This window comes from Prenolepis imparis, unplaced genomic scaffold, assembly GCF_030444845.1.
Source record: "Prenolepis imparis isolate NDT839.2.m4 unplaced genomic scaffold, iyPreImpa1.0 SCAF_3, whole genome shotgun sequence".
In the NCBI taxonomy this organism is placed as follows: domain Eukaryota; kingdom Metazoa; phylum Arthropoda; class Insecta; order Hymenoptera; family Formicidae; genus Prenolepis; species Prenolepis imparis.
Genome location: NW_028141161.1, coordinates 13,527,578 through 13,555,418, shown reverse-complemented (window position 1 = coordinate 13,555,418; position 27,841 = coordinate 13,527,578). Strand labels below are relative to the sequence as shown.

General features: G+C 37.3%; 1 protein-coding gene across 2 annotated transcripts in view; it reads left to right on the top strand.

Annotated features, from left to right (window-relative positions):
- Positions 1-27,841, top strand: part of Pio (zona pellucida domain-containing protein piopio) — a 53,089-nt gene that overhangs the window by 7,566 nt on the left and 17,682 nt on the right. For both annotated transcript variants that reach the window (XM_083034320.1, XM_083034321.1), the window contains exons 3-4: positions 3,307-3,367; positions 20,299-20,513. In XM_083034320.1, the coding sequence (XP_082890446.1) occupies positions 3,307-3,367; positions 20,299-20,513 (276 nt within the window). The remainder of the gene's footprint in view (positions 1-3,306; positions 3,368-20,298; positions 20,514-27,841) is intronic.

The window sequence follows — 27,841 nt, the reverse complement described above, 5'->3', positions numbered from 1 at the left end:
GACATAATCGCGACTTGGCTCGCGGCGTCAAATCGCGACGTCACGTCACGTGAGCACGCGCCGCGACAGGAGGAATTGCATATACAAGGGTGACTAACTGGGAAAAGTGTGTCTGCAATAGCTAAGGAGCGAGTGTAATGGGCGGCGATTTCAAGGAGATCCCCTGCCCACGTTAGATCCGCGATTGCGGCTGTCGATCGACCATCGTTTGCCGCTCCAATTACCTATTGAACTACTTGAACTACTTGAAAGAGTCTCATGTCTCGCGATAACGTTGACGTGTGAAAATTACGGATATAATTTTAACTAAGACATATATCGTATTATTAATGAAAATTCCTATGCTAATTGAACGATTAGTAGACCATTTCGATAAATTATGAATAAGAAAAAAATTGATTATTAATTGATATATCGCTATATGCATATATTATATATAAAGATCACGAATTTCTCAGTTTTTTGTCGTGCTAAGAAAGACATACATTATGCGTTGGAAGGTCAGTTCTTGATAGAGTTCATCGGATGGAACATTACGAACCTTATATGGTACGGTCTGACTACTAGTGAGTGATGCTGCTGGGTTTTATATCAAGGTATCTTCATCGCTACGTTTTTCGCGTTTGACTCGTGTCCACGTTTCGATCCAATTATCACGGGAATCACTCCGGGCGACATCGATATAATCTCGCGATATAATCTGCCTTGCCACGAGCGGTTTATCAAATTAATGGGTCAGTATTCCCTCGATGAAAATCGGTCAGTTGCTAAGCACAGTTCCCTGACTGTCGCCTTCACTTTGGCGCGTTATTATTAGATAAAGTCGCAAATACGGTTCACGAGAGAGGAAGAGAGAAAGAGAGAAGTGCAGCGACCATGTCGCGTGCATATACACTTGAATGGCCAGTTACTCGTTAGACCACTTTCATTGCACGGACGAACACGCGTCGACCATGCTGACGTCAGTGTTTGCCGCGGAGACTCCTGTCGTGAAACTTTCCGTCGTGTAAGCAAACGGCGAAGCGATCATTTAGCACTTCTGCACGCACACATGAATAATTTTTATATATTCCGATATGCGGTTACGAAACATTCTCCGCGTGAGAAAAAAGAAACGCGAAAGTTTCGTCGCGACGTGACGGAAGAGCTTCTGAAGTCGCTTAGCGGAAATCGACCGTCGTTCTCTATAGATCCGATTCCTCTCGTTCAGTCGTCGATACCTAAATTGGCGGTGACGGGGAAATAAAAGTATGTCGAGAGGAAATTATGTCGTGGCGGGAGACACACGATCTCGTCCTTGTATTATTTACGCTCGTTCACTTCTTTCAGCGACGTTTGTTTCTACGGGGATCTGCGTGTATACGGATCAATTTCCACGACACGTACGATATTTAATCAGTTACCGCCGATAAAAACAATTTATTCACGCGAGCGCATGAACCGCAATTTGCTCTGCCCTCGATTAAATCGTCTCTAGAAGCTACATCTCTCGCGCATTATAATTGCATTATGATCGCGCATTATGCGTTACGCGAAATTACCAGTGTTCCAAGATGCACTACAGTAATGAGTTTTGAAATAGATGAATTGAAGGCAATTACTCCATGTGTATCGCATCGCTTGTTAATCTAAAATCTAAAAATAGATTTACGTCGTTACGTGTTTCACCGGATAGCATAATTAGAGGCGATATTATTCGCGGATATATTAATGTGTTGCACACCTTTTCCATTATCGGACCAGATCTGCGCGTTTTTTCCACATACAAAGTCTTTCACTCGTCTCATTTACAATCTTGTAAGAAGGAGCTTCCAAGTCTCATTTAAGAGATTAATTACTATCTTATTAAATACTTCATTTTCTTTCCGCGTTGAAAGACAAAGAAACACCGCCGTTTTACAATTTTTAAATATCGTAAATAGCAATCTTGTGAAATTATTTTTCTTTTCTGTTACGAATGTTATGATATATTATTAAATCGTTGAAGTAATCATCAACTTTAATAATCTTCGATCATCAATAATGATAATGTCGAATGTTTTAGGAAAGTTTCTTCTATGCTAATTTTTATTAATGATAGCGAGATAGTCAACCGGAACAATCTAATACTGTAGAAATTAAAAATATATGATTCATATATCTTGAAAGGCAAAATATCCAGTCTGTTGAGTTTGACATTTTCATGAGACTTTCATATCGTGCTCTTTAATCGAATGACGATCAATCATCAGATTGATCCTACATCGGCATCAGTTAAATTAATACTTACAGCGTGAAATATATGTTGGAAGATTTATCACATATATAACGATGAGTTACAAAAATGTTTGAAACTACATTTGAAATCACATTACTAATTTTATAAATTATAGGAATCTCATCGCCAATTTCTTCGTCGTATTAAGGAATAATACAGTGTGATAAATGAGTTTCTCTCTTTTTGTATTTCTTTCTAATCAACGTGGTTCAAAGATATAACGCGTTCTAATCATTTCACAACGATGTAACATAAAGCGCGTTATGGCTTTATTGTTATAATTTATAATGAATAATGATACCGCGAAATTGCTTAGAAAATTCACAGATATGGGACTTAAATTATAGATATTACGGAGATATACCGACTTATATTGATCGTAATTACGTGCGTTACTTTAATGCCATCTCGAAACGTTTTATAGTTCTCAAGAGAGTCGATATTTTTTTCTCGAATCAACATCGCGCTTGTCTATTTCGTCATTGACTTCACCACAAGTACTGATGATATCACACTGCCAATTGTGGCAACTTGCTCTGTCACCGGGAATAATCTGCCGATAAATACGGATCGGATCTAACAACAGTAAAAGTGACGGAGAGACTCTCTTTTTCCACGCCTTTCTCAGTGTTTACCTAACGCCGGTTACATATATCTGGAATTTTACGTAATTTTTTCCACGATTCTTCTTTTTCCCCGTTTATAAATTTCTTTTCCGCGTCTTTCATCCATTGTCGACTACATCGTTACATATTTATGTCGTCTATAAATCTCACCGATTGGCTTTGTAAGTGCAGCCTTGAAAGAATTTTATTAAAGCTTATTAGCGTGTTCTTACTTAAGTGTTAAATATTTTAAGTACTCACGCTATGTTATACTCGTATTACGTACAATATCGTGTATATCTTGCGCTTGCATTCTAATTGTATATTCGTGCGATACGCTCACTACCAACGACCAACATCGGCGATAGCGTGGTTAAGTTAGCTCTAACAATTGTATCTTATTATGCGAAAAGATCTAAAACACGTTGTCTTTTCTCTCTTCAGATCACAATAACGAGGCACAGCAGCGCACACGCAGCCCAGGTACCTCAACAGCTGCCGACGTGTGAGTACACAATATAAGACTTACTTTCTAATTATTAGCGACCAGCAATGATTAATTAGACTGAATCAATTAGACGTCAAACTCGTGCATGCGAAAATTCGCGAGATATCTCCCGATTCTGTTCTCATTTTTTTCACCTGTTTCACCTCGAAATATATAAACCACATATGGTGGTTTTCTCTCGAGGAAAAATCGCGCGTGCTATTCCTCTCGCGAAGCCAAAGTGCCGGATAATCAGATAAAGTGGACGCTTTCCACATGATGCGCACTTTCTAATGACGGCACAATAAACTTGATGACAATGATTCCAAGAGGGATACTCGCGGTAACGAAGTATAACAATTTGGAAGTAAACGTAATTACTAGAAAGGAGTAATTGATCTGCTGTATATACTGTAGTTTCTTGAGTAGTTGTTTGATGGAAAGAGATTTAATTAATCACCCAGGTTAATTGTGTGTGTTTACGTACTTGGATCAATCATGTGCTCAAATACACACACGTGTATTTGAAGATTATCTAAAAATTTTATTTACACTGACATATTTAATTATATAATTCAAATATTGATAATTAATCTTGTACATAATATATCGCAGTCATATCAAATTATATAAAAGGCTGAGATATGTAAATATTTTAAAATCTTTCGTCGAGTTTTCTAAAAAAAAAAAAATGCTATGATTATTAAAGAAACCGTTCTGTTAAATTAATTAAATCCAATTATCAAACTATTACACGCTAGCGACGATTAAGCGAAGAAAGTTATTAGCATTTAAAAAACCGTATATTAATAACCGACAAACTGAAAGCGAAGGTTATTTTTCCATTCGCGATACCGGAGGAATCTGCGCGATCGATTATAAAGTTTTCTTACATTCGCTCGCAAGATCGAGGGCAATTAATCGAATCACGGACGGATAATTTAACGAATGGGAAAAGCATATGGCCGTTCGGAAGAGAGCCTTTCCAGACGAGACCGACCGACGACCTTCCTTGAAAGACATTGCTTTTGCTAGAAGGTGAACGCAACCGTGCGACCTAGATTCTCGTGTGGAAAGGAGCGAAGTCGCGTTCGCAGGAAAGACGGAGAACGTGATATGAGATGTAAATGGCACGAAACGAGATGACGATTATAATCGGGATGGACGACGAATATATACAACGGCGCGATATCCGCCGCAGCATCGACGCGAATCGAAAGTCCCGGTAAATGAACAGACGGCGGACACTTTCAGCCTTTTACCGCGCGAGACCGTGAGTCGAATTTCACCTGTCGAATCAACGGAAATACAACGTATATACCATATATCGTATAGTTACAGAGACTTGCCTTTATTTAGTTATCAACGAAATAATATTTCCGCAAATATATATATATTTTTTTATATATCTTGTCTCGGTCCAGTAAATTCAACGAATTCAATTTTCGTTAATCCGGCAATATCGAGAAATCAAATTTGGATGTGTAGCACAATTATAAATTTTACTTTACTGCTAATATGTTGCTCTAGTCTTTATTCTCTTCTCTAATGAGGGTGTCAGACTAATGAAGATCTCGAGTTGCACAATCATTAATATTATTGTACGCGAGTCACAGACGGGCTTCTAAACATAGTTGATGATCAATCAGTCGCGAATATATATATATGTATAAAGAAATAAATATGGTATTTTAAGTTGCAATTTGACACAAATTAATTTTAAAGTAATATAATCTGATATAATATATTCCAATCAAGAGAGTAAATTGCAGACTCGTAATTTCTTCAGTAACGAATGTTTGGACGTAATAAAATGACGATTAATGCGCGAGATAAGTATAAGCTTTTTCTCATGACAATGACAGACCAATGAAATCCATTGTCAAAGATTCTGCGGACACTTTCGGACTTTTACTTTTTGTCGTTTGTTCCGCTGGAATGTCACCGTGAGATGCAGGGAAAAGAAATTGTTCCGTTCTGCCCTGATAAGAAACGTGTGTCTTTTAAATTATATATATTTTAAGATTTATTCATTTTTTTATTATATACGTACTTTTTAATAATATATCAATTTTGCTTTCAATATCTTTTCTCTCTCTCTCTCTCTCTCTCTCTCTCTATCGCTACATTATTTTAGTAAGATTACACATATATTAAAAATTTAAAAATAAATTATACAATATATACATATAAAATTTATTTTTTTAAATTTATATTTTATTTTATCCGCGAGAAATTACAATTTTTTTCGTTAGTTTGTTAGAAAGATTTGTGTTGATTACTACACTATAAAATGAATAATCACCATTGGAGTCGGAGTATTGTTTAATACCTTTCAAATTGTTATTTCTTCACTCTCGAAGAGAAACTGCGCCTTAAAAGAAAGTATTTTTTACGCCTTTACCTTCACATGCGAATGTTCATTTACACTCGCGAGGGACAAGGCGCTATTATTCTTACATGCATTACAATAGCTGTTGCGGTTAACTGTCCGATTACCGTGCCAAATATCGAAGAGAGAACGTCATGTTGAATATTGAAAAGAAAGGATATTTTTCTCTCTTGACTTGAAGTGACACTAATAAAAATCTTTTATCGAATATATCTTGTACACGTTTTGAAAATACATAAAATTTTGTTAAAATATAATAATACATGCCATGTATATAGAAAAGAAAAAAAAGAATTATGTGCCTTGACTTGTGCGTTATGCATTATCGAACTGTTCGAGGGATTATTCCGATTAGGATGGTCTGAAATAAAAAACAGTCGTTATTTATAGAAATTGTACAAGTATAACTACTGTTGCATATGTGGCGTATACGGATTTTTTCTTCTAAAATTTTTTAAAGAACGTCATTTTTAAATGCAATTTTATTAAAGCATAATTTTTTAAAGCATCTCTAAAGCATTACAATCTAAAAAGTATATGCCAAAAAAATTTTTATTAAAAATTAATTACGTCAAAAAAAATATTCAAAAATAGCTCTTATCAGTTTCCTTTTAATTGCCACGTGCGTTTTTTCTCTGTTTTTTTCTTATTTAAACCTTGTTAATAAAAAAAATATGAATATTGAAAAGTAGATTATTCTTATATCGTTCGTATTGGTCGACTGACACGCATTAAAAACGCATTACAATCTTGGAGAAAATATTACTTTCCGCTAGAAAAAAATCGCGATCTTAATTGGCGCTTTTATCTCAAAGAGATGTTCTAAAATCATAGACTGGAAACTATTTTGCAGAAAGCGAAAGGAATTCGCGTAAATGTACGATTTCCAATATTAAAGAGATGGATAAATCTCTCTAATGAATGTGTGTGTATGTGTCGAGTGAGAGATGGCACTCGGAAAATGGTTAATTACTGAGAAAACATCAGGTTAATATAATAGAAGATACAGAAACGCGCGATGCAACACGTCGTAGAAAAAAAATCTAGGTCGTGCGACTCGGATTGTCCGTGTTTAATGTGGTCGCATTTAATGCACATTTGAATACGTTGTTTTCTTACATCTTTGAAGTATGTTTCGCACTTTATTCATACTAAATAAAGCTGTCATCACTCATTAGCAATTAAAGATTATGAATATTTGAGTATTATAAAACAAAAGATAAATCAAATAAAGACCAAAAATTGTTAAATAAAATATATATATAATTTACATATTTTATTTAATTATTTTCTGTCAAGGCTATTAATATATGAGCTGTGTTTAGACATATTTAAACAGTACTCAATTATTATAGATCATATATTACAAATCAATGATTTTGATTAAAAAATGCAAAAGCTTTAAACAAAATAAATTAGCGTCCTATAAATATCTTATTTCTCTCCACACAAAATAATAAAAAAATGTAAATCTATTACAAGAAGTATTTTTAGTATTTTATAGTACGTACATATGTACGTCAGTGCTTGTTTTGGACATTTACGTTTTACGTCTGAAATAAAATATCTCCAGTTAGAGATTATTTTTATCGATTAGCGTTGCATTAACAAAAAAAAAAAGAATCTTGTTATACCCTTTATACGGTTCTTCAGGAGATGTAAGAACGTACGTAAAACTTGTGTCTGTGAATATTCTCGAGAAATGCAGCCAGTTGAATTGGCTACGTAAATCTGTCTACGCGAAACATTTATTCGCTGCGATTTGCGCGCGAAGAACGCCTATACATTTGTCTTGCACATGCAGTCAGAATTTATTTATGGAAAAGATTATTCGATAATCGAATAATCGAAGCATCGCACGATATCGTGTCCTTCATTTATCACGATTTATCTCCGTCGATTGATCTTGTTGCTGCTGCATCGTATTAATTATGCCCTTAATTTTACATCATTAACCTGATGTTCGAGCAGCTAATATATCTTACGCTTTACCGTTGATTTGACGTCATTATCGTTTAATCTGATTTCATCATTACGACGCATTTATTGTATGTCACGGCGATCAATTCGACGCTTCGATAGATCACAGACGTAATGACTCGGTGCTTTTTTTTCAATGATGTAGCCATCCACTCGATTTTTTGTTCACGTCTTCTAGGCAAGATAAAAAAAAAGATAAAAAGTTGGTCATTATATTAAACGGCAGCGATTATCTTTTGTATTATACATCTTCTTTCTTGTAACAAGCCAGAGTATTATTAATATCACGTTAGATTAATTAATATTGTATTCTATTTTTCTATATGTTTTTAATAAGTAATTCAATCAGTAATTTAGTCAACAAAGTATGCTAATATTATAACTGTTATAATTAGCAGAATGATATGAAATTAGAATGATATTTTTTTCAATAATTTCGAAATTTTTACAATAATTTATAATTAAAGTTATTGTTTTACAAATTAGGGAGATGTTTTTTGCGGTGTATGCAATTATGTCTCGCGTTCGCGATAATTCGGTCATAAATTTAATTAATTAACTTAAATGTTAATTTTATCGACCTTGAGTTCCTCTTGTCGACTCCGCGACAAGACTAGGGTGACTGGCAATTGTGTTCGAATGCATTTGCATGCGTATAGCTTACGGTGCATGGCTTATGACCGTTCACTTGTATAAATCTGCAATTATCGTCGATGACCCGCGCGGACGGTATTACGAGAGGACCGTAAATAGGATAAGAGCAGGAGGTTATAAATGATCTTACCTAATGACGATTGCAAGATCGTTAAACGGTCAACGGCGAATGACCGTCTCCGGGTGTCCCGTTACCTGCGAATTTATTCCGATCGGTTTTCACGATCCGTTTACACGCAAAAATCAACACCTGACGCATGTAATTACGATAATCCGTAGTTAACGATTGTGACCCGTTAGTCGAATTAAAACGCGCGAATTAACTAAACGTCGAATTAAAATTTTTATTTTTCCCGACTAAGATTTGAATTATATAATGATATAATAAGTCCTTCCTCTTCGATGTCCATTTATGTCTTGAGAAGAAAAACATTTTTCTCGAGATGCGTCAATTTTATCTGTCACCTGTCATTTATCATCGTGTACATCTGCTCTAATCGTTGACACTTGACGGAAATAATATTACCGAACATCTCCTTAATCTCTTTAATCACCGATGACGATGCAACGGTGACATTGCATTTCTATACTGCCGTTTGCATACGGTTGTTTTGTCTTCCTCGTCATGGTTTGCCCGCGATCGTTCGTCCGTGTCGGAACGAAAAGAATAACGTGTACGTATACGATGTAAGTCACGGGTAATCCGGTGGAGAACAATAAATCGGACCTGAGAAGTGTTCGGTTGTGTGATCGCGCCCCTGATCGAGAGGAAGATTCGCGTTATGGTTCGCCGCGTTTCTTTTCCGGAAGCGCTCAAGTGTCGACGAACGAACCGTTGGAATTAGGAACGGTATCGTGCTATTCAACGATCTTTGTCGAGTAGGGGCACCTTAAGAGTGCCGTCGAAGGGTTTCGAGCGTTAATGAGACATGAAAGGACTCTAAGAGAAGTGAGTTCACACAAGTTGGCGCGTCGTTCGTTGGGCTGTGCCGTTTATTTCAGAATGCCCGAACCGATAACGGTATACCCCTCTCACGTAGAATCCACATCCACGGCAATTTATCCGTGCCGTTGGTCTACACGACTTTGCCCAGACAGTGTTTGCGTAAGAATCAATTTGGTCGAGCCGTTAGAGAACTGCGCAAAACCATAATGTCGGATAGCATGTCCCGACTACGGTCGACGACTCCGAATTTTTTTGATATTCCCGCTAGTTTTATAGTTACCTCGGGCAAAATATATTTACGCGATTTTATCTTCACATTTATTTTGATTACATTATTTTAAGTTTTATCGATATATACAGTTACTCGCAAAATTGCTTTAAAAGTTTATAAAAATTTTATAAAAATTTATGAAAGTTAATAACGAGAAAGAAAGAGGGCGAGAGAGAGAGAAAAGAGAGAAAATAGGCATATAAAAAGATAGTTATCGTGAGTCATTGGATATTAATTTTTTATTAATATTTTTATTACTTCATTAACACATTAACACACTTTATATTTGATTTTTATGTCTGTCATTATACATTTTGACCGACTGAATTTTATTGAGTCATTTTTAAATAATATTCTTATTATTTTATTAACACTCTTTATATACTTCATTTTTATTTCTCTTATTATACATTTTGATCGACTGAATTTTATTTATTTATTTATTTTTTTTTTTAGTCATTTTTAATTAATTCTACCATGTAACAAGGTTTATCTATTATTGATAAAAAAATCCGATTACCTTTTTTTCTTCTTATTCCTCTCATTGACTCAAAATTAATTAAAAAGTAACAAAACAAGCCGCGTAATTGAAATGAGGATACGATCTCATTGAAACGATTACGTACTGAATAGAGGACCTAATTGACGTGTGCATCTGTCGATTAAAATTAAAGATAATTAAAGATATGCGATGTACATACATTCCTTTTGCGAGAGATGAGCGATGTATTCTCACGAATCGCGCGGAGATATGCTAGGAACCTTGAGGCCAAAACCCTGAAAGTCAGCGGTTGGCTTCTTTCTCGACGATTCCTCCGCGATTCGCCGCGACCACAAGTAGACGCGACTTCAGAGGTCATTAATTATGGGAACAAGCATTAGTCGGCATGGTAAATTGGCTGGTCGGATCGAAGCGAAAAGTTTTAATACTCGGCAGGCGACTCGATGACTGCGAGAGCGGGAACGAGAGGATTCCTCTGTGACGAATAGCACGGTTGGATATTAACATTGCGCACAGAAATCTCCGCTGCACATCGTCGTCCTTGGATGTTAAATCGAAGTAATTGCTCCGTATGTGCAGCGATGATTCCGGTGCGAAATGTGCGTATACATAACGCGGGCTTAATATCGGAATCGCGCGATGATACTTTGCCCCGCGTTTGATTGAGCTTCAGACGCATCCATGGTGAATTTATCAAGGATTTTTTTTTCAGAACGATAAAGCGTAGAGAAACGCTGTAAAATTAAAAGGCGAAACGTCATGTAGACGGTTTTAATAGCATTTTAATGAATTTGGTTAATAATGAATAAAATAGCCGAAACAAAAAAAGTATAGATAAGACGATGGAATGTTTCGGAATGTTTATTAAATTTTCACGGCGTATTCGATAGCGGAGTCGCCGTCTTTTCAGTGTAATATATTTATAGATTTACATGACGGTTTAAAATATACATATCTGCATCTCAGACGCGTTCGAGAGGAACGGCCTTCCGAGATAAAAAAAAAAGCGACGTAATTCGAACAATGAATACTCATCATCGCGTTATAAAGTATGCCGGAGTGAAGGCCGGTTACATCGCACGAAGCGACGCGATGCATGTACAAATAACAGTAATTCGAACGAACCAATTCATTGCGGTGACACGGTCTCATTCTCTCGCGTGCAAAAGCAATTAAGCATCCGGAAAAACACGATTTATCGCTTATACTTGGGTGATCCGGACCTTCCGCGACACATATACACGCTATTGTGAGCGACAACCAGAGCAAAGATTCTTCTCCCTATGTAAAGGAGGCGATCGGTGATGCGAGCGTCAAGGTTGCCAGACCGCAGCAATCGTCAAAGACCTTCGCGAAGAGACGTCGGAAACGTCATCGTAAAGGCATTTCCGATGTCGATTTGCTATTATTTGAAATAAGCAACCCGACGAGCTGGCACCGTAACGAATGATAGGCCGTGCAGCGACTGTAGAACCTCCGTTGTGTAGGCGGATATAAGAGCGCCGAAGTTTCTTTGCAAGTATGAGGATGCACCGAAGCGCGTCGATCGCATCAAGGCTGCGAGAGTCGTCCAGGCAGAGGAAATCCTTTTTTTTTTTGTTTTTAATTTTTCGAGACAAAGTTTTTACGTCGTATACCACTATCTTACCGTTACGAAGTATAAGATATAAGATTTGCTCCAGCTATTCGAACGTTCAGATCTTAATTCAGATCTCAATTATTCGTTACATGATTACTTTTCATTACACATTAATTTACATCATTTAATATAAAATAAATCGATCAGAAAGTATTTTTTTATTTTGTTCATGAAAGATTCTCTCTCTCTCTCTCTCTCTCTCTCTCTCTCTCTCTCTCTCTCTCTCTCTCTCTCTCTCTCTCTCTCTCTCTTGTTAACTATTAATGAATGCAGTATCCGTTCTTGAAAAATACTAAATAGCGGATGATGGAGATCGAGGAACGTTGGGAGATAACGAGAGAGCCGGTCAGGGCCACCGATGTGTTGATTGTCGCGGATAAACATCGCGAGAAGCGAATAGGCAATCGATGTCTTTGTTCGCGTCGAGAAGGATAATCCCAGTTTGAAAAAGCAAGACTTATGAGATCTATTTGTTCGTCAATTAAAACTCGATTTTTGTAATTAAGAACCATCGCTGGCCATTATCTGTTATTGCGCGAACGACATAAATTCTTGCAATGTTCCTGTTCTGCAGTCTGAATCGTTGAAAATTGCTGCCCATTTCCGACTTCCTATCCGTCCCTGGCCATTTGTATAACTGTACCCATTGGATTTTATTCCAACAATAGCAGATCATGTCATGTTACAGTGTGATAAACGTGACTTTATAGTAGTTATTTTTTTCTGAAACTGAATAGGCTTAGATTACTCGAGTTTACTGTACCGTTTCTTGAATCGGAAAAAGCGAAGAGAATGTTACAGTATTACACGCACAATTATGTTTATAGAGGAAAAAATTCAAAGCGATGTTTTTGCAAGGATCAGAGCAATCTTTTCGTATTCAATAGTGATTACTTCTGTCACATAAGTTATTCATGAAAAATTATGCATCTTTGAATTCAATAAATGTCATAAATATGATAAAGTACTTTGAACAGCATTAGTTTGAAAAGACAATTCGCTCGTCTTTTCAAGGTGGTCGTAATTACTTAAACATCTTGGCACGAACTGTTTCCTCGGAGTACTATTAATCTATCGGATTGCTTTTATACCGCTCTTCAGATTTACAGCCTGACAGCTAGATCGTCGAGATTGCCCGATGCGTTTTAAATTGCGAAGTTTGCGCCTCAACAATTTCATTTCCATTCTAATCCAATTTTGTTAGGGTCTCTGCAACCACGTTTCCGCGTTTCTCACGTTAGAAACACTTATACATATCTTCGTCTTGCAGTTTTATATAGTTTGTTGTCTAATTTTATATGTTAACGCAAAAAAATGAGTTTCTTTCGCGGATTTCGCGAATTTCAAGGAAAAACCCAGGTGTAGAGCTCGAGTAACGGATCGCAGATTGTAAATCACATGATCCGCCGATTGCAGCATCAAATGTAACCTTGCGCGTCTCCCTCGATGTGCACGTAACTTCCTTGCATAATGCGATCCGCGCAAATCGTCTATCGTATCTTATTCGCAAATCTGCTTGCGATTATTCCATTAAAACATTTTTTTCTCTTCTTAAAACGCATTATCCGATGATTCTTCGTTGAGACACGAGAGATAAGATTGCACGATGATGCATCTAGATCGTGCTAGATCCTTCCAAAGGTCCTCGATCTCGGACGTAAGGATCTCTTCCTCGGTACGCCGAACACGTCCTGTTTATGCATCTAGGACTGTAATCTCGATCTTAATTCAAACAAGACTTAGTCTCGCCACATTCGCACAATCGCGTAATCATGTCATTTGCATCTCTAATTTCGCGCGATATAAATCGAATTGCAGTAAAATCTCAAAACTTAGCGTTTTATTTTTTAATTATCAAGTTTTAAAATTTATTTCAATTATATTTACATCTACATTCTTCTTAAATTTTACTCTGTTATTCATTTACAGGGTGAAATTTAAAAAGAATGTAGATATAAATTTCGAAATATAATTGAAATAATTTTTAATTATTTAATTTAATTTTTAATTATGAAAGTTGTAGTATTAAAGAATTAATCGCGTGGAAAAATTTATCAAAATCGTGTCGATCATATCCAGAGATTATGTCATAATTGCATTACACTGAATATTATGCGAATAATTGACGCAATCCTTACGAGAAATGAAGGAAACGGCTAAGCATCGCGCCTGTAACTTCCAACTTAACGGAAAAGGGCCCTTCTTCCGGCACCGGAAGAGTGTACTTATTTACATTCTTTATGCTCGGCTCATGCCCTACCGGTGCATGCTCTATCGTTCGTGGAAATTGTATTTACACGTACATCGCATGTATCTCGAACTTGTTACTCGGAACTTGTTCAACTTGTTAAACGGAAATGCAGACGCGTCTCGAATGTGAAAATAAACACGCAACGCATGCAATCGCGGTAGAAAAGATTCACAATTTTCGCAAGAAAAATTATTTGTCATATTTTCAATATATATATAATATATAATAATAATAATATCTATAGATACGTGTTACGTAATGTCTCGCCTAGTTTGCGAAAAGTTTGCTTGCAAAGGAACGCCGTTGGTCACTTCCGGTGCTCGCTATAGCGGGATCGCGATGCAGGACGATGCAGACGCACGCAAAATGCGTGCAATATAACAGTTATAATGCAAGGAACGGCGGCAAGTTTGTGGAAACACGTTTCGTAATTCTAACAAGATTTATATGGAGCTGACCGATCATTAGAGTCGTGTATTTCTATAATTTGTCTCATTCAATTCCAAAGAAATCCGCCTTCGAAGGATACCGCTATGCCTTCTGTTTTCAATAAAGTAGCGCTGCAAATGCATGAAATGTGTGAAAAGCAATATATGAAATACGTGCAACGTATGTATTAGCCATAATTAGCCATAATTGCCCATCGTGCGATTGAAATGCATATTTCTTCACTCGACAAGATTGCTAAATTTAGTAAAAAAAGAATTATACAGAAAATGCAGAACCATAATTAAAATTAAATAAATGTAGCAATTGATGATTTCGTATATTTGACAGCTGAATGAAAGATGTAGGTATAGTCCTTAACAAGATAAAACTCGTTAGAAACTTGGACTGAATTAATCGAAAATACATTATGAAACTCTTCTAACACGTTTAGCATCTTTAAAATCTTGGGCTAGTCGAAGGATTTCAGTGAAATTTCGTAAAGATACATCCGGCAATCTTCGCCGAAAATCTTAACGAGCGTAACGACTTAGGTGTTATACGTACATGCTCGCTCACCGGGGTGTTTCCTCTTCGGATTCTCTCTCCGAGCGCTAGCTGAAATCCTCCGATTTCGTCACGAGTTTCTCGCAAGAGCGAGATCCGCAAAAGCGAGATGATTCGACGATTATGCAAATTAATCACCGCTGAATTTTTGGATCGTTAACCTCGTTCCGTTGGACGATCGGCTGTATAATCGCGAATAATTCGTCCGTAAATTTTACGTCAAAAATTTTCATTCCCTTTCGCTCCAAGAGAAAAGCAGATCAAAGATTATATAAAGTTTATAATATACAAAACTAGATAATAATTTCAACGAAAAACCTTTCTGTAAATTTTACGACTTTTTTTCTTATGTGAAAGGATTTAATGCTAGCGTTTTGTATTATAATAAAATTTGAACAACCTATTATTTTGTAGCGCAAGAAGCGAAGTTTTTGCGCTTTTTCCAAGGAATCGCGTGCAACATTTTTCGCGTCGACGAAGCGAGTTTGACGACAGGAAGTCAAACGTCGCTCGTTCAGATATTCTCGATATTTTATGCCGCTCATGTCCATCGCGAAGCATTAAAATTTTACGCACGCAAAACACCCGAGGTTCTTGCATAACTGTGCGTGTCCGTGTCAGGCAACTTTAACAGTAAGCTATTAGTCATTCGATTTTTCACCGTTTTTACATGATCGGTTTTATTAATTAATATTTATTTATTTATGTTGCCATTTGCGATATAAATAAGATTTATTTAATCTTCAGATTTCTCAGCTAAAAATTCATTCCTGTCGAATTTTAAGTTTTATATAATTTTCTTTATAATTTTCTTATATAATTTTATTTAATCTTTTGCACTATATACATTACTTTGTTTTTACATACATTACTCTGTAATTACAATTTTTTTTTTCCACATAGTTTATCTAGTACGATATATATGTTTTTATGTGTGATGGTCTAAAGAGATTCAATGCAGATTCAGTACAGATTGCGCGCGCGATCGGTAATATACAATGTAATACACAACGGGATTTATAGAAGCTGTTAATTCCTCTTTACATTTTAGCATCCTGAATTACTTGTGGGTTCGTAGCGACTTAAATGAATTATACCGTAAGCATAGAGAGGTCATTGAACCGCGGTCTGTCAGAAGAATTCAGAAAAAAATATCGCTTTGCCAAAGGTACGGTTAGTTAAGGCAGGTTCGACGAATCTGTATTGACAGAACACACATACATAAAAGTGCGTTATATTGAGTAAACCGTACATATATGTACAACATACATATGCTTTGTCCATATTTATTCTTTATCCTGAGATCTAAGAAAGATCCAGGTAGGATATAATTATTTTACGCAAATGTTACGAAATGAATATAAATGACCGTGCGTTTATTAACTCGTTTCTTTTAAAAACTATAATTTGTTCTGCAAATTAATTTTTACATTTGATGTTTGTGCGAGGGGAAAATTACAACTCTATTCATATGCACAAGACTTTCAATTTGCATCATCGTTGTTTCGTTAAGCCATATGTATAACTAGGAAGGCGATGCAAAATATATGCAAGAGAGCGTAGAAACGTCAATCGTTTCGTAATAAGAACATTTCGCACACGCATGCAGTTTTTTTGACTCTCAATATTAATATAGTTCTCACTCAGCTTACGTGGCTGCTTGCATCTCACGATCTCAAGGCAACAATCCTCGCTCGTTGAGCGCGTAAGTTGAATTTCAACGAAAACGGGGAAAAAAGAATAGATGAGAGGCAGGGAAAGATGCGAAGGCGAGTTCTCCAAGCGGCGGAAGTCGCGCAGCGAGCCTCGCGTGTCGTTTGCAAATTACACTTGCTCGGGGGAACGTCTTCTTCGACGCGCCTTTGTTTCGCCCTTCGGGAACTCGTGAGTCAGAGGCGGAAAAAGAAAAGAATACCGCGTCTCTCTCTCTTCTCTCTCTCTGTGTGCATACAACGTGTACATACATAGAGATCGCGACGAGGAGAGGAAGGAAAAGGAGCCGCCGCGAGAGAAAGGAAAACTGAATAAAAGCGACGTCAAGACATAGGCTCTCATTAGCATTTTTACTAGCTTCACGCCGTCGTGACAAGTGACATCAGAGATTCGCTGTAGACGTTGTCCAAGTGAATCTTATCCGATGAGTCGCTCGACACAAAGAGAAAAGGTCAAGTACCTTCGACTTCCGACCCGACTGGTCCAAGCACGGCCAAGCACATAACGATATATATATCTCGCGAGATCTCGTGACGGAAGTGCGGCATCGGCTGGTAATCTTAGGTATCTAGAATTGATTCTACATGATGATATACCAATCTTGCAATTTTAATGACGTAATGATACAACTTGCAAAGGATACCGCTGCACAGTCACTCTTGCTTTAAAGCCAGCGTATCTCTTTGCACGAGAACATCTTGTCATTTATCAAATTTAACGAAATTAATAAAAATATATTACATGATTAATATAATTAACACAATTAATTTTCAATTAATTTAAGAAAAATAAACCAATCTTTTTGCTATGAAATTTGCGACTAGTAACTTGTAACAAGAGTTTTTATTCTCAAAAATTAAAATTGTACAGAGATAAATTCTCGGAGATTGCAATGGAAAGTAAAGAATAACTTTTGCAACTTTCTTTTCTCTGATCTTCTTTTCCTTTAGATCTGCTATATATGGAAAGTATTAAAGAGGCGAAATAAATCGCGTGTACGTGGCCGGTCGTCGACCTCGCGGATTCCGGGATACTTTCGGGATCCCACTTCGATACTTTCGGACGATGATCAAACGATCGGGACCTGATGTTACGAGGAGCGGCGTCATTAACTTTCCGCGTGCCATTAATTGTTTCCTACCTGTGATCGAACGTCGTTTCTCAATTCAGTAACGAGGGAGGACAATAGCATTAAATTAAGGAAACGCTCGTCAAACGTGACTTTGAATCGTCCGTCTGAAGCTAGAACTTTTGCAATTACTTATCCTACCCATATTATGAACATGAAGCGGAGACGAGAGAGAGAAAAAGTTAAAATAAATAAAAATAATATTTTTATGATATAACAGACTACTTTCTTATATATCATGACTTGATATTTATATCTGATATTAAATCTTTATTTTTATTATACTTTATTTTCATAATCACGAAGATTTTTTAAAATTAATAACGACTTAAAGAAAACGTGCCTCATTTAAAGAATAATTTTGTTTAAATCTAAAAACGCACGTATTACGGACTTGGGGTGGATGTGTTGAACAGATGAGAACATTCCCTTTCGCGAAAGCAATCTTTGATACGATTCGCGGTATTCCTCGACGGATAATAACCCGAATGATGCGATCCAGGCGAGAGCAGGAAGAGAGTATGCCCGACGTGACTGCCTGCACCGACGAGAGTCAAGTTCACAACTCTCTCATCATTGTCTCTCCGCGGGGCTGATAATGATAATCCGCCGATGATTATTGTCATTACGAGCCGCGCTCGGCATACGAGCTTCCCAATTTACTCAGGCGCCGTTCCTCTTACTCCGTCGCGTCGCTCGGAGCACTAATGAATTTTCTGGAACGATAATCCGCAGGCTCATTAGGCGCGATGAATGTGCTCGAGTCCCGTTTTAATCACCCACTGGTTAATGGCAGATTTCGTCGATCACATCCTCCTTCTCCTCCTCCTCCTCCTCATACTAACGAGATAATTTTATTTTCCGAGTGTGAAAAATATAATATGAAGAATGAAAAAGACACACCGCACGTACATACATTGTGCATTGTGATCGCAATAACGATATATATGCAAGCCATTGTCGTTGTTAATGGTAACCATTCATTTCGCTCCGCGATTTAATTTTCATCGTACATTAAAAAAAAAAAACGCTAGCCTGACTCTGCAATTTCGCACACTACTGCCACGCGTACGCGTTAAATTTAATTAAAATTCTCATCGTTGTAGTCCGTAATGCGATTGCGCAAAGTTGATGAACGAAATTGTAACGCCAAGTGGTCGGCGCGTGATTTTACGCTATGTAAGTTATGTACCGTTTCGGTATACGAATCCACTTTTATAGCTAATTAGACACGGGACAACGGATACAAACAAATTTTCACCGATATTGTGGAATTTTTTAATTATATTTCTAAATCTACTATCTTCTTACATTTTTGAACTGTGCAAATTACTTGAGAATATCGCATAAAAATATAACAATGAGAAGAAGATTAAATAATTTATATGATGTATTATTTTAATTAAATAACAAAAACAATTAAAGAAACAATATTTCTCAAAGTAGTTTTATTCTGCTCGTAATGTCACCTCCAATATAATTACAAGACGCGAAATGTGAGTTCTCGCAATTGTTGTCGATATCAATGATTTGCGATATCAGGAAGAGTCGATCCGCGAAGATAGTTTGACTAGGCCGGACTTGTTTGTTGCGAAAACGAAACGGATTAAACAGAAAGCGATAGTTCACACCGCCGCTGCCCATTCGTCCAACCGCAACGATCTCACAATCGGCACCAATTTTTCGTTCTTATTTTCACGTTTTATGGCCCATGCAAAGTTACCTGGCGCGTTCGCTTTCGTCTCAGCGTTACGAATGGTTCGCTGCCGACCCGATCGAAGAATATCTCTTCGCCTTCCGACCGCTTTAATAGAATTGTGAACGCTTCGAAACAGCACCTATAACGAAACCAACAGACACGGATGTTGCACCGGAAAACAATTTTGCCGGCGGAACGTTTCATAAAAAATCGTAAAAAGCTCGTCGGACTCTTCTCCGTAATTAGGCCCCGCTTCGTGTAACAGAGAATCTCACGTTCTCGCGATTACCTTGAAATCGAGAGCAGACGCGATTTGTAACAGGTGAACCCCGGGGTTATTAAACTCCGAGCTATATTAATTTACGCGATTCGTATTCCCGACGTGTCGGGCATTAATAACGATAAATTATTACTGCACTATGGGTACAATGGCCGCGCACGCTATATGGATATAAGGTTCGTTCAATGGATGTCGACGATCGATTCGTATTGTTGAGCGTCACTGTTCATTCAAGTATATCTTTGATGTATATGGCGCATAGACATCGAATAAATTGATCACGTCGTTCTTAAGAAGCACCGTTACTTTATTCACGCTTGAAAAATATTCGAAGAGACGCGTCTCTCATCTAATGTTCATGATCAAAGTCTAATGTTTACAAATATGACGATAATTTGTAATTTAGAGAGAATGGGAGATGTATAGATTAGATTTAATAATTTTTTTTATTTTATACTAAAATGTAATTTACTAATTATAAATTATTTTGACTGTTTCAGCGACTGCAACAATAGCGAGCACCGTGCAGATCGAATGTGCGAGCGAATCGATAATCGTTCACATCTCGACGGAGGGCAACACGGACTTCCACGGTCTGGTCTACCCACGTGGGTTATCGAAGAACAGCTCCTGCCTGCAGGAGTACAGGAGCCAGCCCGCTCCGATCACGTACAATCTGCCTCTCCGATCCTGCAACACCATGCCCACTGAACTGGTGAGTTTCTCTTTCCCGAATTTTTCATTATTTCTCCACGAGTCAGTATATAGCGAGTGCGTTTTTTTCACGTTCTCATTTTTTTAGATCTGTATATTTATTCCCTACTTGTTTCTTTTTGTCCTGACAATATTTCTCGCTTTTCTGATTATTTATGATCGATGATGGCGTGCGAAATCTTGCGTGCCAATCAATTAGGTTATTACCCATTATCTTAACAAGCGCCGTAGAATTATCACGAGGGTGCTCGTTATTACGTTGCATCAACCGTCTGCACCTTCGACCGATCGTTTTAATTCGTTTAAATCGTTTATCGCCTCTCTGCCCGTTTAGCTCCGCAACAATTTCCCGGTATTATCTATCGGTAGCAGTAATTACGATTCGTGCTTTACAACGTGGGCATGATTCGAAATTATTCGAAAGGCTCAATCAAGAGGTGGAAGTAGTGCCAATATCCGTAATCTTAGATCTGTGACGCAAACGTTTCGTTTCTCATTTTCCTCGCTTACTCGCGATACACTTGAATCGCAAAAGTATACACTTATTAAACTCATTTTGATTCTAGATTATGACATTTTAGAATTAGGATCGTATTTATTATACGTATCATATGACGAAATCGTAATTTTTTAAAAGCAATTTGTTAAAAGTACGCGGGAGATAATGAAACAACAATTATGGTATAAAGACTATTATACGGGGATATATAACGATGAAAATTAAGGTACAATAATAACTGCTGATTTTATCGATAAAAATTGTTAATCAAATAGATAGGCCATAAATATTTGTTTCAAAGACGTTGAAAGAAGGAAGTCCTGTATGTAGGTGTAGTCCTGCGTAACGATCGCGATATTATCGCAATAATCACGCTAATAAGAGCGCTATTAACATTCCTAATGTTACTGTAATAACGATTGTTATTACGTTATTATGTTTATTATTATTATTATCATCGTCGACCATAGATACACAAACGGGGAAGAGCGTGCTTATTTGCGGTCGAGTATCTCGACACGTATCGTGGTTGCCGTAACGATCATCCGCGATCGCGTTTGTCGGTAATAAAAAAATGCAAAAGAAAAATATCGAATACGCGCGCGAAGAAACGAGGCATATCAGCGCGAGATAAGCAGGGGTAGTGGATGGAAGATACGAAGTGGTGATGATGGCGGAGGTGGTTGAGGACACGTTCGTGTAACGAGGAAATCGTGTGTCGAGAGATCGCTTCCTCGCCATACCATAACTGGACCGTTATGTGACCGGACTTGAGGCCTTCCACTTCTTGGCAGCGTTATAAGAAGGATATACAGGGTGTCTCGCAATCAAAACTAGTGTTTTTCGTAACTTCTTCGATTTTAATCTCCAAACATTTTTTTCCCCCGTCAAAAATATATTAAGACACATTGCTTATTTTAATCATTTAATTATAGACTTTTATAATTTCTGAAATATTACATAAAGTCATTATCTATTTTCTATTTTTCTTATATCGCTCCTTGTAACTAGATTTCCAAAGAATTTTTATTTAAAAAAAAATTTAGTGAAATTAACTAACAATAAGAAATATTTCGTCTTTTCTTCATAATTTACTACAGAAAACTTTCTTATTTTTAATTGTTAGTGAATTAATTATTCGAGAACTGTAGGATATATTTTTGAGGAAAGATTATTTTTAAATTAATCAAGGCTGTGATTAAAAAGACATCGAGCAGTTTTGAGACATCCTGTATTTGAAATTAAGCTTAACGCTACGTTTAATGTCAACGCGTACTCACGCTTACGATATACGGTATTCGAATCTATAATCAATTCGTCGTAGAACTTTGATAAGCATCGTAAAAATGTATGTAATATATGATATTATCGAAGATCAGAAATTAAAGTATTAAAAAATAATTTCGATTTGGTCTTCAGAAATTATATAAATTTATTTTTACGAGATATATTTAGAAAATCATATTCTTCGGGTAATTTATATTAGACACTATAACAATTCGTTCGGAATTATCTATATCATTATCTATATTATTATCTATACGCTTCAGATTGATAAAATAAGACAATAATACACCCACATGCTGGATTTTTAATTGTCATTTAATTTTTCCGCGAGCCGCAAGGCATTCGCATAAATTCATAGTGTCGAACATTTCACGAACCGCCTACAAAGGTAGAGATGTAATCATCGGGTGTGCGCGATTGTGAATTACATTCGGTTAACGCGATCTTGGGCAGAGAATAAAGGAGAGACATGACTTAGCTCGCAGCTGACGCCTCTTTTCTATGCGATGTAGAGTGCGAAATATATGTCGAGCCGCTGACTCTTTAACGAATTACTTGCTCCATCGATCGACTGATAATAAAACACCCGAGAAAATCCTCAGGCGATACGAAACACGTTTCGTATCAGCGGTAGACGCGTTCAAGACGCGATCGTGATAATCACGGCGACGATCATGTATAGATTAGACGCCGTAAACTTAATGGAGGATGGGACTTAGAGGAATAGCAAGGGAGATAAATATCCGGTTTACAAGAAATGTAGGAAAAAACGTGTCGTAACATAAGAATTACATTGATATACTAATTATTTCTATTTTCTTTCGCGCATATAAACTAAAATAACTGTACGCGAATCAAAGCGAGCACGTATGTTCGTTCTCGCGAGTCTGTATTTCTCAACGAACTATTCATTACGACGGATATGAGCTACTTCCATTAGCGGTGCATTACATCATTAACGACCCAACAGATTGAACTCGCCGACGTTGCATTCATCGTCGTTCATACTCGAATGTGAGCCCGTACGGCTTGATAATTTGCTTTACAAACGCATTTGAGCACGCTTGCACCCGACAATTTGATTTACCAACCGCATCAGAGGTAACAAAACCCTGCGTCACTTGCATGCCCTCGGAAGGACAAAGATACAACGACGACGACGGATTCCAAACGGGGAAGAGACTAGTTTCTCTCGACGTGTAATGGCAACAGCACGTATACCGCCTGACACCGAGAAGGGGCCGTATAATTTAAGGGCTGGCACGCCGAAGGGTACAATAATTCGCGCCGGTACGACGCCGCTCGCTCGTAAGACGAGGTCGGATAAGGCAAGGGGGAGTCTTTGACCTCCGCGTATACGAGCGGTTTTCTCGGTAATTCTCTGGTAGATCTCCGGTGTGGGCGTCGCGAACCATCGTGGGCAGTCGCGTCGCTGGAACATGCGTCGGTGGTTTTCGCGCACGCCTGCGTTAAATCGACGTCAAACAACAACTTTGGCGTTCCTGCATAAATTTGCGTCCGTTTCATCCTCTCCTTCGCGAATTTATTTTTAAACAAAAGCGCGAACGCATATTGAAATATCGAGAAATTATATACTGGAGATAGAGAGTATGAATATATTTTATATAGCAAATTATAGGATGTCAAAAATTGTATATTTCCGCTTTGTTTTTTTTTTCTTTTTCTTAATTTTCATTCACCAGTAACAGTAGAATGAGCACGGATGAAATGCGCGAGAAGCTGCGTCCTAATATGGCGAAGTTGTATCTCAAGCGATTCTTACATAATCACTCTCAAGTGCACATTCTCGCGTACACAGATGACTCGATGTCTTGCGCGATAAAAGGCTCGTCGTTTAAAAAAGGACATACAGGCACTCTCAAATTCCTTCACGCGCAAAATGCGATTATTATCGTCGTTCGATAAATTTATTTTTATCTCTGAATTATCCGTAACACATTAAGAATTTCTTTAAAAATATAATAATTACTAACAGACACTTTCATCAAGTTTACACTTTCGCGAATTAATATTTCATTCGACTCTCACGATCTTTCGAAACTTTTCTCATAAATAATTCTGCGTTGGAGATCGGCGAGAATTGACATGTAAAATTATCTTTCTACGAATTTTTTACGATCTCGCGGCCTTTCATTTTTTTTCACTTGCAAATTTATTAGTATCGGTGTTGAGTGGACCAGTGGGAAGGCAATAATGTGGCCTTTGCCTACGTTAGTATTAGAAAAGTAAAAGTTTTTGATTTAATTTTTATTTCTGCGGATTTATGCGATATTAAAATATATAACGCAAGATGTAAAATATACAAGATAATACATTTTTGCTCTAATCAGTAAGATAATAGATATTTTAAATTACTGAAAAATAAAGATTAAAAAATTACTACATAAAAATATGCTAAATATAAATATTTATGACAGTATAATAATGATTATAAAAAATCTTGAATTAACTATATTAATTATATAATAATTGAGAAGAGAAATATTAGTAGAAAGCGATTCTTATAATTTTGCGTTGCCGACAAAATTAGCCGAGAGGAATCATGTCAAATTTCGCCAAAGAGACTCTTCGATTACTCAAAATGATTACATGAGATTTAAGTGGCCAGTCTGTCCAAATCGAACTTTCTCTCCATTTACCGAAAGATGGACCACCTGCAGATAAACTTGTTATTATATAATCGAATTTTTTCGATCTTTTTTGTCTCTCTTGATTTTTTCTTTCCGAGATGAATTAAATATTCCAAATTTTTAATTGCTATTTTTTTTCTTCTTCTTAATTTAAATTCTGTTTGGGTAGTTTCTATTTTACGATGAAAAAACTTATATCGCGGTCGATGATCTTGATACATGTACAAAATTAGCTTGACGGCTCTCTTCCACCGGAGAGGATACAAAATCACGAAAAAAGAATTCGCTAGAAGTAGTCAAACCAGTTCGACAATACATATAACGCGTTCGCCGTTTATACACCATCTGCTTGCAACGCGCGGTAGCGCGTTTATTTTTCTTTATCTTTATGCACTTAATTTATCTACTCATACATTCCGTTAGTCCATCAACGATTCTAATTTAGGATATACGAACAGTTTAACGAATGACATTAATTTAAGGCACGTCGTTGACAATATGAAATGTCTTTACGCGTTAGCAAGCTATGCATCATGAATTCCCACAACCGGAACAAACTCAACTCAACTACTTAAAGAGACAGCAATTTATCTCGACATTGCAAAACTGTGAAATATATGAGAAAGAAAATACTCTCTCATATGTCATTTTCGTTGTCGTTCGCTAAATCAAACGCACGTGTAATTACAAGAATGTTCAATGCGATACATATAATGTTGATCACGCAATGCGGTTGCCTCAAACGACCTCGTATAAATTGTTCATCAACTACATTGATTGCTCATCAAAAAAAAAATTACATTCTAATAACGATGTCAATGGCGAACGAATGCGGCGTCGTCAGCGAGAAGGCAAGATTGATAGTCGCCTGTTAATCGGCCGTTTAATCGACACGATAAATTTACTCCCGCGAGGATCTCTCGTGAACTAACGTTTTGACGCGGATTCAATTATTGTTCATCTGGATCCAGCGAATGTATCGCTGCTGTCCGATTGCGTCGTAAAAATGATTAACGGAATCGTTGCGCGGTGGAATTATGAGACGATAAGGGAGCGCGAGGAGTAGCAAAAATCGATCTAGTCGAGTATACTAAATCATGTCGCGCGACTCGCTCGCGGCTAACATCCACTGGCATCCTGTTCTAACAACCTCGGATCGGGAAGACGGGTGTCCTTGGCTACGACCTTGCAAATGCGCCGCACAATTGCAATGCGTAGACGCATCGAGCACGCATTACTCGCCATGTGCTCGACGATTAATCGGACGTAGTGAAGCCTTACGATCGGCAAATGAGACGGCTTTTTAAACCCTCGCGGAGAACGCGACGCGTTTCGTGGAAGTATAATTATTGCGAATGCAGAATAATTATGGTGCGTATGACGTATGATATCCAGGATCTAACTATATATTCAGCTTTCACAGATGAAGTTAAATCATTTCGCGAGATCAGCTGATCACTTTTAAATCTCGTTCTTGGACATCTATTGCATCTTAATCGTACAATCGCGATTCAGTTTTTGTTACGAAAATCGCTTCACAAAGTTTCCCAAAAGTTTCGCAGAACAACGCGTTACTCAACATCAAAACGTGTTTTTTTTTCCAAGTTCTTCCGTTCTCCAGATTAGAAGGCTTTTCCGCCGAGTCACCACGTCAACTCACGTTTCATTGATCCTCAATCGAAGTCTTACATAAATTAATATTATATAAATATATAACATATAATTCAATATAATTATATAAATTAATGCGGACACGTTAGAATGAAAAGAGAGAAATAAATGTTCTCCACGTAGAAAGTATAAATAGAAAAGTAAAAGTAGAAAATATATTTAGACATAAAAAGTTATTTATTCGATATCAAAGTTCCGTGCTCACGTACACCTACACATATCGTATAAGATTGAACTTTATCTCTGTACATCTTCGTAAAGAAGTACGAACCTCGTACATAAATTGGACTGGAGAATATTCGCGAATATACATGATGATCATCAATTCAGATGCGACGGAGGAAGATAATTTAAAAGACCACAGTAAATCGAGAGGCATCGTTATTGGATGCAAAGCAGCATCCATTTCCTTTCGATGGGAATCCACCGGTATATTCGTTTAACGCAGCGGGCGGTGCGTTTTCTCGCACCACCACCATTATAGATGAAGGAACGGTGCCCTTGCCCGCTCGCGCTCGCGCGGGGTAGACCGGATAGTATCTTCCTAGTAGTGAGGTAACCACCGGTTACAGGCGAACCGCCATTCCTCTCCTCGAGGTCCAATTAAATCGTAAAATCGTAGCTCCGAGGCTTGGAAATTACATGCTGCTTTTACCCCGCTTTGCTGGCTCGCTCCCTTAGCGACAGTCCTTTTTGTTGAACTTATCGTCCCAAGGGCTGTGCGTACCCTACCCTCGATTTTACTTTATGGACTGGCAGACAGCGCGCGGGGTCGATGATTAACTCGGCGAAGGGTTAATCGCGATTCGTAATCGCGAGCGCTCAAGCAGACTTTTATTAGCTCTATATTATCTATAAAAGGCGGTTAGTTAAATATATATTCCTGTAATATAATGTATAACTTTCTTATCACACTTTTAGGAATCTTATATAGGGCGTGGAAAAATCTTTATTTGAAAATATTTCAACAGGATCATATATATTACGTGGTAATATAAATTATGAATATGGTAATTCCTCTCTAATTAAATATCGTAATTGTCGAAACAACCCTCGCTTCAATTTTTCCCACTGAATAAAGTATAGACCAGAGATTATACGTACATGTAAAAATCTGATAGCTCTGCAAAATGTGCAAATAAAATTTCTCGAGGATCCACGTCACTTGAGGCATGGGCGGCTATAATTTTGCGCTCTTTTACGCGCCGTATAATCATTGGC